This window comes from Festucalex cinctus, chromosome 5 (genome assembly GCF_051991245.1).
Source record: "Festucalex cinctus isolate MCC-2025b chromosome 5, RoL_Fcin_1.0, whole genome shotgun sequence".
In the NCBI taxonomy this organism is placed as follows: Eukaryota; Metazoa; Chordata; class Actinopteri; order Syngnathiformes; family Syngnathidae; genus Festucalex; species Festucalex cinctus.
The window spans coordinates 17,414,711-17,428,362 of NC_135415.1; the positions used below are offsets into that span (position 1 = coordinate 17,414,711).

Below are 13,652 nucleotides of genomic sequence, written 5' to 3' on the forward strand. Positions count from 1 at the left end.
CGGGATTGCTTCTGTGAAAATGGCTGGGAGTGAATGAGTTAATATGGTTTTGTCTTCCAGATTGAAAAGTTTGGTGACCCAAATGGTATAGTTCAATTTACAGAGGATGCACTTCTCGAACGTGTCTACAGCGAACCCACAGAAGCAGAGGGTCCATTCAACGTCTCCTTGCACGTTACACGCCGAGAGGGTGTCATGGGTAACGTTACGGTAAAATCCTTTTCAACACTTCAATTTGTCGTTGTTAAACTACGATGAACACATAAATGTATCCTTTTTGTGTTTCAGGTTCACTGGCAGATACAGTCTGACTTTGACATAGCTGGGGACTTTTTGAGATTTTCCGGCTCTGTGCTAATCATGGAAGGCCAGCGGGAGGCAGAAATCGTTGTGAGCCTGAGGCCTGACACTGTGCCAGAACTGGAGGAGCTCTACACTGTTGAGCTGACAGCAGTGGAGGGTGGTGCTACCCTGGATGCCAATCCAGTGCTTTTACGCACCCACATTAGGTTGGTTGTGTGATTATCAGGTGATTTTCAGGATTGGACATCACAAATTTCTGTCTTTGTCTTTCATCCTTTAGGGTACATGCTAATGATGACCCCCACGGTGTCTTCTCTTTGAATCCTGAGCAGCAGTCTTTGTTTGTCGAAGGGGCAGGGGCAGAGGTCCGTCGAGTTCTGGTTATGAACGCGACTCGGCTCGCAGGAATGTTTGGCAATGTCAGTGTGGGCTACAGGATCACTGATGGGACAGAGGAGACGATGAACATTGGCACGTTCGTGGAAGGACAAGCTGAAGGACAGCTGTTGTTTACTGAGGGCCAGGCGTTCAGTACTGTCACGTTGCACATCAGCAGCCAGGTAAGAATGGACAGAATTGTATAAATATAACCAAGATTAAAAATACAGTTGGAGCTCATTCCTTGTACATTGTAAAATTGACTACTGTTTGTTTGGCAGGTTTTTTTGTCTTTGGGGGGGACTTTCATAGTCGAGCTAACTCATGTAAGAATGGTCAGTCCTTTACTTGGCACACCACCCCTCCTCAATCACGAGTCCTCTGTTGCTATGGTGACTGTGCCAGAGGAAGCTGCTAGCTCAGAGGTTTGTATTGCCTTTATGATATATGAGTCCACCTACAGTATGTATATAATACAGGGGTGGGCAACTGGTAACCACATGCTCCCCTACGTCACACTCTGTGGCCCCTTGATTGATTAAAAGTGTCAATCTTTTAAAATATCTTTTTTTATTTTATTGTATTTTTTCTTATCTTTTTCCCCCCAAACATTATTAAAAAAAACACAGCTAAAGATACTATAAAAAAAAAACGAGGTGAAACGGGTGAGAGCAGTAGTTTGTTTACTAAATCTATGAATCTATATAAAAAGCATATTTTTTACGTATGCACATATTTTTGTCCATATCTAAAATAGCATTTTTGTCATACATCTAGTTATGCGTACTTAGTGCATGGTCGTATGTGGCCCCCCAATAGCACACATGAAAAAAGCCAGTAAGTTGCAGTATTATTTGTTTGTTTCCTGTATGCTTTGTAGGTGGGATTCGCCTCCCTGGCTTTATTTGTTTCAAACATTGATGCAGGCAAATGTGAGGCGAAGGTCACACGAACCGGGTTGTTTGGTGATATCAGCGTCCAGTGGAGAGCAGGCTATCCTTCAGGACGGTTTCCACCTGGTTTTAAAATTGGAACAATCGTGCCAAACGCAGGTAACAAATTCAGTTCAGAGTATGGATTTTGATACAGGAATATGACTGAATGTGCTCATTCGTCATATTCAGGTTCATTAGCCTTCTCCCATGGAGAGAGGACAAAGATGATACCCCTGACAGCTGTGGCTGACGCATCTGAGCCAACTGCACATGCGTTATACCTCACTGGCGCCACCTCCAGCACTGGTGCAGGCAGCAACGTCAAACTCAGGTAAGACGTTCAAAGCTGTCAGTGTGTATACCAAAGCCTGAAAATTCTACTACTAAGACTTTTTAAAGTAAAAGGGTGCATCAAACTGTCACTCTAATGAATGCAAAAATGGACCATATGAAGCACATTCCTGCCTCTGCACAGGTCAGGCTTCACATTGGCAGAAGTAGAGCCGCTAGGAATCTACCAGTTTTTGCCAGAATCCCGCCAGCTGGTCATTGAAGAGGACATCCATACTATAACGCTCTATGTCCAGAGGCTCTACGGATCTCGTAGCAACAGAACTCGCCTGTCCTACAAAACAATATCAGGCAGTGCAGCTGCAGACGTTGATTTCATCTCCATGCCAGATGGCCGTTTGGCTTTCGACTCTCCTCGCCAAACCAACGCTTCCCTCCAGCTGTCAATCCTGGATGACTCACTCTCAGAGCCAGATGAATATTTTCACGTCAACCTTACTGATGTTGAAGTTGTTACTCCAAACTCGGTTTGGGCAGATGTCTTCCCTCGAATCAACCCACCGCACAGGCTGGCAACTGTCACCATCCTGGCAAGCGATGTGACCAGTGGAGTGCTAAGTATAGGTCCTGGACTGGTCCAAGTACCCGAGGACAAGGATGAAGAGAGTCCGCAAAAGGTTCTCCTCAGGGTGCGGAGGTCTGACAGTGTGGCTGGAGATGTACGAGTTAAGATACAAGCATATGGAGGTACTTTGATTGACTCAATGGCCATTTTTCTAATTAAAACAATTTGATTCATTTGCATGACTTTGATTTCCTCCAGACGGGAGCACAACACCTTTCCCTTTCACGCTCGAGCCTGTTTTGCCTCTAGCGAAGGAGAACCAGGACTTCCACTTGGAGTCCAGCATTGTTCACTTGCTGGCTGGTCAGAATGAGACAGAGGTGATTCTTTTCATCCTGGATGACTCAGAACCAGAAGGACAGGAGGTGTTCTTTATCTATCTCAGTGATCCTGAAGGCGGAGCGCAGATCACTGACGGTCAACAACAGGGCTTTGGGGCCTTTTCCAAGATCACCATCCTTGGTAAGATAATCAAATGGACTCAATTCAATTTCATATGGAATAATAGAGAACCATGCGGGGTTTTCTCATTTGTACATTATGCTCTATTCTGTGTTTTCACTCGTTATTGAACTAAATTAGCCACATGCCAGTGGAATCAATTATCCCAGAGCGCGTGTGTGTTATCTAAATGTGTAATGTAAGGTTCTGTCCCACTTTGATTAATTAGGCTCGATTTGCTGTTTTGTTTTGAGCCACAACTGATCTAATTCCCAGTTGCTATTTTGTACTGCATTACATCATCTCTCAATCAGTGGCTACAATGATCAGATTTGTGGATTTACTTGCACATGGAAAAATATTGTATGTATGATTACATTGGCGGAAAGCACATCCACCTCACAGTTCTGGGACAATTTTGTGACAGAAAGTAGACTAGACAGGAAACCAGATAAAAGCAGGTCTAAGTTGTGGCACAGGTGGTGTAACGTTATTTGTGTATAGTGGATGTCATTTTATTTTATTCATAAATATGAAAACAGTCCCACTGAATCATTGTAGAAATAGAAATTATTTTAGTGAAATAATTATTACTGAGGATAAGCGGTACAAAAAAAATGAATAGAATATTTTGATTTTTTTTAAAAAAATTTAATTTTTTTTTTTTAACATTTTTTTACAGTATAATTTTCTTCATTCATAACAGGAAGTGACTTCCATAATGGCATAGTTGGCTTCAGTCCCAATTCTCTGATGGGCCAGGTTCTGGATGAAGATTCCGAGAACAAAACTGTTCAGTTGCACGTGCAGAGGCAGGAAAACAGGTACAAGTAATCTTGAGCTAAATCTGGTTGCACAATTAGGCACTGGTTATTCATTTATAGTAATTCTCTTTCTATACTTAGAGCCTTTGAGGATTTGCAGGTTTTCTGGAGAGCTACTCTGAGCAAAGCAGCACCAACTCTTGTCAGCAATGAAGTCAACCTGACCAAACAGCTCGTGCACACTTCGGGATTTGTACTATGTAGGAAAGGAGAGATCATCTGTGCCTTCACTTTGGAGGTCCAAGATGACAACGTGAGGCCCAATATTGATCTTTCAGAGACTGTTTGTTTTTTGTTTTTGTTTTTTAAATTCATTTTAGTCAAGTACTAATTTATTCTGTAGTGTATAAAATAATCTGACATCCAGTCATGTTTTCATAGGAACCAGAGTACAACACTTGGTTCTTGGTGGAAGTTTTTCAGGTGGGCTCAGGCGCCACCATTAACGAGAGCAGCCGGTTCGCCAACATCACTTTGGCAGAGAGTGATGATCCACGAGGCGTCGTGTACTTCGGCATTAGCCACCGGTTTCCCACCGCCATTCCGACGACCACAAAGCTCAGTCTGCAGGTGTACAGAAGCGCAAGCACGGCTTCAACGATGTCTGTACGATATCGCACTCTGGTATGATAACTATAACTTTTTTCTTTTTGTTTTTTTTTTAAGCAGATATATGAGGAAAATATCTTGCCACTATGAGTGATACAACATATCATCGTGTTTATTTAAATCTGACACACTTTTGTCTCATTTACCTCATGTATGCCCATTAGCTCCATCTAATTGACACTTCAATCTTTCTTTTAGCCATCTGCATAATTATTTTTTATTGATTAAATCCCATGCAGAACCCCCTCCTTATTAGACGACTTATTAGTCGTCTAGCACTCTCACCTTGTCATATCGAAGATTAAAGGAAGAAAGTGCACTCTACAAAAATCAGAACCTCACACAGAAACACATGCTGGTGCTGTTTTGCTTTCATCTTCTCAACTTTTATCAGTGGCGTATAAAAGCTGTGGTGTGAGACAAAAGCATTGCTCAGTCAACCACATTTTGTCTGCTTAATGTTTTCAACCAAACTGCCGTGAATGTTCAATGACAGTCGTGGTATTTGATCTAACAAGAATTGAGTTTTTAAGATGAGGCTGTGCGTGTTTTGTTGTTGTTACACTTATATCTGACATATATCTATGTGGATGCATAGAGAAAGTAAAGCATTCCGAGTACGTATTTCAATTTCAGTCCCGTGTAATTCTGCAAACTAAAATGGCTTAAACATAATGTAATAGCAACAATGTTGCATGAAGCTTAAAGATGAACAAAAAAGCAACAATAGTATAGAAATCATAACTAATACATGCAGTGCTCAACATACATGATGAGCACACCTCAGCATATTTGTTAGAACATCTCAGCATTATTCTCTCAGAATTAATATTTTGTATATGCTACACAAACGCAACCATTTACTAGGGATGCAACACACCATAGAAAATGGATAGATGATGGAAATCTGTTTCATTTTAACTCCAACTCACGAATCTCTTTCCCCTTTAGGAGCTTTCCAGGGAGGAGGTGCTCGGACCATATGTAATCCATCCCGCTAAAGAAGGCATGGATTTCCCTCCGCAGGAAGGCCAGCTGACCTTTGACCCGGGTCACCGCAACACATCCGTAGACATTTATCTAACCCCTGACCTGCCGTCGCCGTTCCCTCGGCCGAAGCGCTTCCAAGTGGAGCTGTTCAATGCTACAGGGGGCGCCAGAGTGCACACTGACTTTGGCCTGGCAAATGTGACACTGGTGTCGAATGTTGCTAGTGCGGCTATGTGGGCCTTCGTTGGGAAGTTGCATCAACCGCCCGACCCGGCGACACTGAACCAGGTGTTGCGAGGGCTCATTGATAGGACCGCCTCCTTGCTGTCCCGAGAACATATGACGGCTGTGCTAGAAGCTCTGGGGAAGGTGAGAGACAAGTGATACCTAACCAGTGTGCCGTGACCGAGATCATCAGTTTTACCGCAGGAAATGATCAAATTTCAGCCTGAACCATGAAATATATGACAGAAAATTCTGATTATTTGTAAATAGAGTATTTATTGCTTCTTTTCAACAACTTCCACGTATGACTTTTGATTTGTGCCAGATCATATACGTCAGGGTTTTAATGTTATAAAAATATTATACACATGAAATAGAGGGCTCAAAATGTCTTTAATGTATTTAATATATGTCTAGCTTTATAGGGCTAATTGCCCCCCGACTAAGAAATAGATTTACAGTTCTACAAACTGTCTATGATGCATCTCTTTTTTTTCCTGAACTAGGTGCTTACAGCGTCCGACAGAGCATCTATGCACGAAAGCAGCCGCAATTTGACCTATGACCTTCTGTGTGCGTTGGCCAACCCAAGTCGGGCCGACACGCGGGGCCTCAGCCACCTGGCGGAAGTGGCGGAACGCTTCGCATTCTCCATCATCACACGTAATCACTGTGAAATGTGAGTATACTTTTAGACTCGGGGGATGTTTTGTTTCCTTAAATCCAAAATTTATCAGCAAATTCGGCGGCCATTCGCATAATTACTGATTACTAGCGACCAGTATCATATTCTAAACCTAATAACTGATATGGCCTGTGTGGTTTGTCTATTTGGAGGCAACACCCCAAAACTACCACCACAATTCCACTACAACATACATTGGTTTTATTAAAGTTTTTCTTCATAGGCAAAAACGTAATGAAACTATTTACAAATTAAATTTTAACAACCTTTGTATTTATAACCCTTGATAAATAAAGAAATCCAAGTACACCAACAAACACCGTGAATTGTGATTGTTTGCAGCACTACTCTGTGTCAAGGTACAGATAGATCTTGTTTTGATTTTAAATGTGGAATTGTGATTGTACAAGGGCTGATCGAGTCAATACTCGTGTCTACAGTGAAGACAAAATGAGAGAGAGACGATATTAGCAGTTTGAAATGACAGTCAGTGTTAGCTCAAAACCTTCCAGCTTCTGTTAGATTAAAAAAAAAAAAAAAAGGGCAAGAAAAGGGTCCTAGAACAGCTGAAAATATTCTGATGATAATCAGATGCACTTTTGATGGTGGCAATATTGGTGGAAAAGGTTTTAAAATGGTAGTTCTTGGTTCTTTTTTATATACCACAAAAATGGCAATTAAACAAGGGTGTGTAGACTTTTTATATCCACTGCACACATCCATCTGCTCTGATTGGATGGATTTTAGTTTGTAGTTTTATTTTTTTTGTATGTTTTTTTTTATTTTATTTTTTATTTTTTTACCTACCTTAAAATGTGTTTTGTTTATCAAATAATGCATCTCTTTGTGTTTTCTCCAGAGGGGGCACCATGTTAGACACATGTGCACACATGTCCATCTCTGCCTTCCAGTGGTATCCCACGCAAATTAATGGCCACAAATTCCGGGGTCGTAACGCAGACTTCTTCCAGCTTCCTGACACGTTGCTGGCAGTGCCGGCTGTCTCCACCCCTGACTGCAGCAACCTCAGCCGTATTCAGCTGACAGAGTTTAGAAACGGCCTCTGGTTCATCACCAACGATACAACAAATGCGCTCAATGGAAAGGTAGGGATGTCAAATGTCTGTTGGATTTTAAACAGCAGGTGGCAGTATTACCCCATAGTTGAACAAATGGCAATTTCTCCTCTGTTCATGTGTAGGTTTTCTCTGCCAGCCTACAGGACAGAAAGTCAAGACCGCTTAGCGATGGTATAGAGGTGACATATCGTATCCATACTTCCGGTCAGCCACTTAAACCAGGACGTTCGATGTGCCTTCTATGGAACCAGACCACTGCAAGGTAGCCCACCACTAACTGAGTATTTGATCCCTTGGCATTAAAATACATACCAAAACGGGCCCCTCCTTTGTTTTTAGCGTATGTTCATGAAAACGTTATTTCCTGTTGGTCATATACCACAGATTTTATTTTGATTTAGGATATGGATATTTGTGATTCAAATTATGGCTGGACATAAAGTAGGGGTTGAACAGCTAAACTTTAGTAGACTCATCGACTATTCCACAAATCTGTTCAGCCCCTAGCATAAGAAAATCTTAAGGTAAATTGGAGTTCGCTACTTGACTGCAACCAGCAGAAGATTGTACTTTTACAAAAAGTAATCAATAAAGTGACCATTAATTTTCCCCAAAGCTGGGCAAAGAAATTTAATAACAGGCTCATCCTTAATCCAAATACTCTGTCAAGCTTGTGCCGTGAGCTTCCCTTTATCTGTCATCCTCACATATTTGGCCAAGGTCAAATTGTTAAGTGTGCTTACTGCAAGTTGTACAGTGTCTGAGGACGCTCTGCATTTCTCTGAAACTCCCACTCACCTTCAATTTAATGAGGACATTCTAGAAGTCTACATTTTTAGGCTTAGACGTTTGGCAGGTTCGGCTTTACTGGAACAGCTCCCTGTGCAGTGTTACCGCAATAATCACACTGCTGAGAGATTGGATCGAGAGTCATGGCCAGGGAACGGACACAAAAGGCTCACAGAAACGACTGACCTTATATCTGCTATCTTAAATCAACTGAATTGCAATGCTCAAATACCTGCGACCTAGTTTTTGTCCTGTTGTTGGTTTCATGTCTGTCTTCTGTATGGTCTAGCTGGTCATCGGATGGTCAGTATTGCAGGGTTGTGAAAGAGAGCGGGAGCTACGTGGAGTGCGCCTGCTCCCACTTGTCCATCTACGCGGCCTATGCAGAGTTTGCCCCACTTGCATCATATAACCAGGCCTTCTATGCCTCCGGGTTTATCTGCATCTCAGGTATCTCATATCTCATTAGATGACCATCGTAGTTGCATTAAGATTGTATTTATTTATTTTACAATTTCATACAGATAGGACAACAGTCATTTATTTTCACCATTTGAGTCAATTGGGGATCAATGGAACTGTCCACACACACAAAATCGGAATGATCGTCTTTTCATTGTCACGATAAAACCGGATACAGTCCACTAACTTGCATACAAATAAATGTGAATGTGAGACACATTTGACTTTTTTTGGGGGGGTGGTAACCTTCTCAAGAATTCTAGTTTTATAGTCCGAACCCCATCTTCCAAATATTTGTCTACCATTTAACCACTGAATCTGAATATGTTCAATTGGGTTACCAATTGTACGAAAAACACATCATAGCCAAAAAAGAAAAGTCCAATTTGATCAAAAATGGTAAATGTTAAGTGAAGTTTGTCTATGCTTTACGAACTGTTATATCCATCCATCCATCCATTTTCTTGACCGCTTATTCCTCACAGGGGTCGCGGGGGCTGCTGGCGCCTATCTCAGCTGGCTCTGGGCAGTAGGCGGGGGACACCCTGGACTGGTTGCCAACCAATCGCAGACGAACTGTTATATTCACTTTTTTTAAAAACATATTAGATTGTACCAAGACTGTATGCGGGCGTACTACTAGCTAGCTAGCGCGCTAATTAAGCTAACTTAGGACAGCACAGCCAAATTACGTATTTACATTATTGTCATCATTTGAAAAAACAACAACACTGTTTTCAAACTTTATTTCTTTTTTGACACAAACTATGTTCTTCATACCTACCTGTCATACAATGTTTAATTTCTTAACAAGAGCTCCATGTGTTCTATTTTCCTTTCCAGGCTTTGCATTTGCTATTATTGCGCACATCCTTTGCTCCCGTTTCCCGATGTTTGCTGCCAAATTGCTAGTTCACATGATGCTGAGCTGTCTCGGAACACAGGTAATGCAAATTTGGTTCTGTTTTAAACCTTCTACGCAGCATGGCACTACACTCCTAAAAAATTGAAAATCGTTCTGGCACCCTTTCCTGTTATTTGAAGGGCATTTGAAGCAAAATTAATATTCTCCTGGTATACACACAGTACATACACACAGTCCATCTGGCTAGCCACCACATATCTTTGTAAATATTCATGGATGTGCAAAAGGAAAGATAATCAGATGTCACCGCTTTGCGTCGTTTGCGGCCTGCAGTCTCCTGACAACGAAACCATGCCCCCCGCACACTTGCCCATTAAAAACGCAAGCTGTCACATGAGCAGTGAGCAAGATATGCGGTCTCTGTTTTGTCTCTATGCCATGCGTATGTGTGTATGTGCGTGTGACAAGTGCGGGACTGGTAAATTTCCACAGGTAGCCCCTTCTCTTTGGTTGACAAACATCAGTCTTGAGTCGTTGGGGGCTACGCACCTTGGGCTCAACCCGTTTATGGCCCGGAAAGAGCCCCTGGACCTAAATGGATTTGGAATGGAAAATTCCATTCTGTTGTGTTTCTATGTTAATGTATGTTAAGGCCGATCCTTCTTGGAAGTGAAGACCTTGCGCTATTGTTCATAATTTTCTTTTTTTCCTTTTGTGTTCAGGTCTCATGCCAATTAAATTGTAGACTCTGGATCCTAAAGCCGAACTGATTTACTTTTAAGAGTGTTCCTGCTGCTGAGATTCATTGACGGGTTCTTGTAATGCACGGTGGCTGATTAGTCATGGACGGCGCTGCTGGATTGCAAAAAAAAGCGGAGCAAACAAAGGGACTGGAAGTCCACAGGTTTATTATTAAAAAGTAGTCTTGGCGCTACCACGCGTCATGATTACGCGTACAAGTCCACGGCATCAAATACACTGATAGCCAAACGAAAAAGTGCTGCATAGGGATAACAAAAACAAGGAGGCGCCACCTTGTGGCATGGTGCCATACTGCATATTGTTACACAGTGCAAAGATGTGCCAAATTAAGATCCTTAGATATCATTGTCATCACTCATTGTCTTTAACCATAATTCGGCCACATTGTCAGACTACCCAGAATGCACATATTTATTAACATCCTATTATGATGTTGAAAAGTCCACCAATCTCGCATCTCTGACCCGATAAATGTAACTAGCACTATGAGGGATGTCCTGTAGTGTCTCACCATCGATTTGCACCGTCGGGACTAGAGCCAATCACAACTAATGGAGTGGGCTATTCATCTGCGATGGCGGGGCTGATGCCGCTGGCTGTTGGGAGAAAATTAAAGTTTCTGCTTTGATTTATGTCTCGGAGTACAGTTGTCAAAGGGAGACCAAAATAGGAGACTTTAAGAGGATAGCGCGGTGAATGAAAATGAAAAGTTGGAGTTGAGGTTATGCCGCTGTTTATTTACTGCTGCAGCATTGTCAATGTGTGATGCATGACATTCTTTGGATTCATAGCTTGCATTGTCACAACGGCCAAACAGGCCAAAACAGATCTTTTTTCTGTCGGAAGGATGACATGGACAAATAATAAAAATTGACTTGTCCCATGCCAGCCTTCACATCAGATATATTAATGCGATGAAGTGAAGGCTTCTCCAACTTGACCCAGCAATTTGTCTCTGTGCACAGCAAGACAACTGAAAATTGTCCGAGAGGAATGGAAATTTACCCAACGCGTGTGAGGTGTCGTTCCGTGTGTGTGTGTGTGTGTGTGTGTGTGTGTGTGTGTGTGTGTGTGTGTTACGTGTGTCATGAGAGCATTAGAGAACTTTTACTTTCAGCTTACAACAATTAGGGGAGAAATGCAGCAATAATACAACCACAAATAGCTTGTCAGCAGTTATTCAGTAATTTACACTTGCACATGACTTTGTACAGAGCATATATATATATATATATATATATATATATATATATATATATATATATATATATATATATGATAGTCCCTTCTAAAAGTATTGGAATGACAAGGTCAATTCCAGCTTTTATACCAGGGTAGATGTGTTGGACAACTCAGGACAGAAGTTTCAAGTGAACGGACATTTTGGGTGTGAATAACTTTTAATATTAAGTGGCATAACCCTTACTTGCAACAACAGTATCAAAAGTCTGCAACCCATTGACTTCACCAGACTGTTGCATTCTTCATTTGAAATGCTTTTCTAGGCCATTACTGCAGCATCTTTCAGTTCTTGTTTTTGGGGAGTTCTCCCTTCAGTCTCCACTTCAGGGGGTAAAATATGAGCTCTATTGGGTTAGAATCTGGTGATTGCCTTAGCTAGTAGAAGACCTTCCACTTTTTTTCCCCCTGATTACCGGTATTTGTTGGCAGTGTGTTTGGGGTCATTATTTTCTTGCACGATGAAGATTCTCCCGATTGGTTGTGCTGTATTTTTCTGTAATCCGCCAGACACGATGGTTTTGTGAACTTCATTTTGCTGCTACCATAAAGAGTTACATCATCAATAAAGACTCAAGTCAGCCATGTAAGCCCACGCCATGACATTGCCTCCACCATGCTTCCCAGATGAGATTGTGTGGACCAGACATGAGACAAACAAGTTTTTGGGACAAAGTTTTATGGACTGATGACACCAAGATAGATAGATAGATAGATAGACAGCAAATTTGTATCTCAAGGCACAACTAAATTGATTAGACTAAATGAAACACCCATGTTTTCTGGATGTAGTGATTAATTCACTATTATATGCTTGTTCAATATATCTAATTTGTAAAAATGAGAATTTCATGTCTGTCATTGCCATATACAGCATTTAATGTTTACTTTGGTAGCATGTGGGATCTGCTTTGCCAACCAGAACACACATGTTGTGTTAGCATTAGCATTCATGTCACATTTGTGAGCAGTGCTTGTCCAAACTTCAAACTCAAAACATTCACTGGCTTTGCTCCTTTACCCTTTGACCGTGATTTTTAGTTCGTGAGCTTTTGGACGTTCACTTTAAGTAAATATTTCCCCGCATTTACCGAACAGGGTTACAAGTTCTTGTTGAATAAAAGTCAAAGCCAATGAAAACATAATTTAACGTCCAATGTGTTGTGATAACACATCCCCCACCCCGACACATCTCATGCGGCCATTCTGACACAGTAAAGTGTTTCCCCCCGCTGCATGCCCACTGTTGTCCTTTTTCTGAGTGAGTGTTTAGGTAACTCTTGTTCTGTTGAGAGGATTTCCTGTTAGCTCCGGGCCTAGCTCCAGCATTCAGAGCTCATACTTCCCAGCCCGTAAACACATACGTGACAACTTCTCCTCCACACACAAACCTCTCCCGTCTGCCTCCCTTCCCGTATTTCAACAGAGCCAACAAGCGCTTGTGGCGACTCATGGGATTCCCAAAAGTGTCTGTGTATAAGACTGTTGAGTCAAGGTTTACATGTATCGTCAGCAGACTCCGGGAGAGGAGGGGCGTGTGGGGAAGAAAGATCAACACAATTTAAAGACTGTAAGACTTTTTCCTGAGGAAGTTTACCCGTTCCCAACATGACCAATCAATCACCAAATCAAAAAACAATGAGAGTTGTGTGTTTGACGTCAGAGAATATGTCCTATCCTATTTTTGTTCTTTTCCCCTCAAGCATTTGGGGGAAAAAACAGTGAGTTTTCTTGACGTGTGTGAGGAAGGGAGAGAAAGGGACTAATGCAAGTTGTGTAATTAGGTCTGAGGGATGAAAACAACTGACTGAGTGTCTGTGAGAAAACCGCAATCAGGACTTGTTTTCGGTTGAGGACGAGTATAATTCTTGCCTTTCATGTTGCTGTTGTCTCAATCATGAGATATTCAACTGACCTGATACAGATCACAATCATGTTCTTGTCATTTCTGCCTCTTTTTTTTTCTTGCCTGTAAATCACGGCTAATGTCCTCTTTGTGCTGGGCTCCTTTTATCTTTCTTCTTGGATTAGCTATGAATATTATCAGGCACCAAAATAAGGTCTCTCTCCCTCTCTCTCTGGTTCTCTCACACCCTTTATCCCCCTGGAAGCGACAGGGCACATCCTGTGTGACTCATCAGTTTGACCAA

General features: G+C 41.8%; 1 protein-coding gene across 3 annotated transcripts in view; it reads left to right on the forward strand.

The window, feature by feature from the left end:
• Nucleotides 1-13,652, forward strand: part of adgrv1 (adhesion G protein-coupled receptor V1) — a 107,268-nt gene that overhangs the window by 54,201 nt on the left and 39,415 nt on the right. For all 3 annotated transcript variants that reach the window (XM_077520624.1, XM_077520625.1, XM_077520626.1), the window contains 17 exons: nucleotides 61-210; nucleotides 289-509; nucleotides 584-863; nucleotides 963-1,106; nucleotides 1,562-1,733; nucleotides 1,806-1,947; nucleotides 2,092-2,654; nucleotides 2,731-2,994; nucleotides 3,680-3,797; nucleotides 3,879-4,050; nucleotides 4,179-4,421; nucleotides 5,358-5,765; nucleotides 6,128-6,300; nucleotides 7,166-7,412; nucleotides 7,508-7,647; nucleotides 8,464-8,624; nucleotides 9,480-9,580. In XM_077520624.1, the coding sequence (XP_077376750.1) occupies nucleotides 61-210; nucleotides 289-509; nucleotides 584-863; nucleotides 963-1,106; nucleotides 1,562-1,733; nucleotides 1,806-1,947; nucleotides 2,092-2,654; nucleotides 2,731-2,994; nucleotides 3,680-3,797; nucleotides 3,879-4,050; nucleotides 4,179-4,421; nucleotides 5,358-5,765; nucleotides 6,128-6,300; nucleotides 7,166-7,412; nucleotides 7,508-7,647; nucleotides 8,464-8,624; nucleotides 9,480-9,580 (3,699 nt within the window). The remainder of the gene's footprint in view (nucleotides 1-60; nucleotides 211-288; nucleotides 510-583; nucleotides 864-962; nucleotides 1,107-1,561; nucleotides 1,734-1,805; nucleotides 1,948-2,091; nucleotides 2,655-2,730; nucleotides 2,995-3,679; nucleotides 3,798-3,878; nucleotides 4,051-4,178; nucleotides 4,422-5,357; nucleotides 5,766-6,127; nucleotides 6,301-7,165; nucleotides 7,413-7,507; nucleotides 7,648-8,463; nucleotides 8,625-9,479; nucleotides 9,581-13,652) is intronic.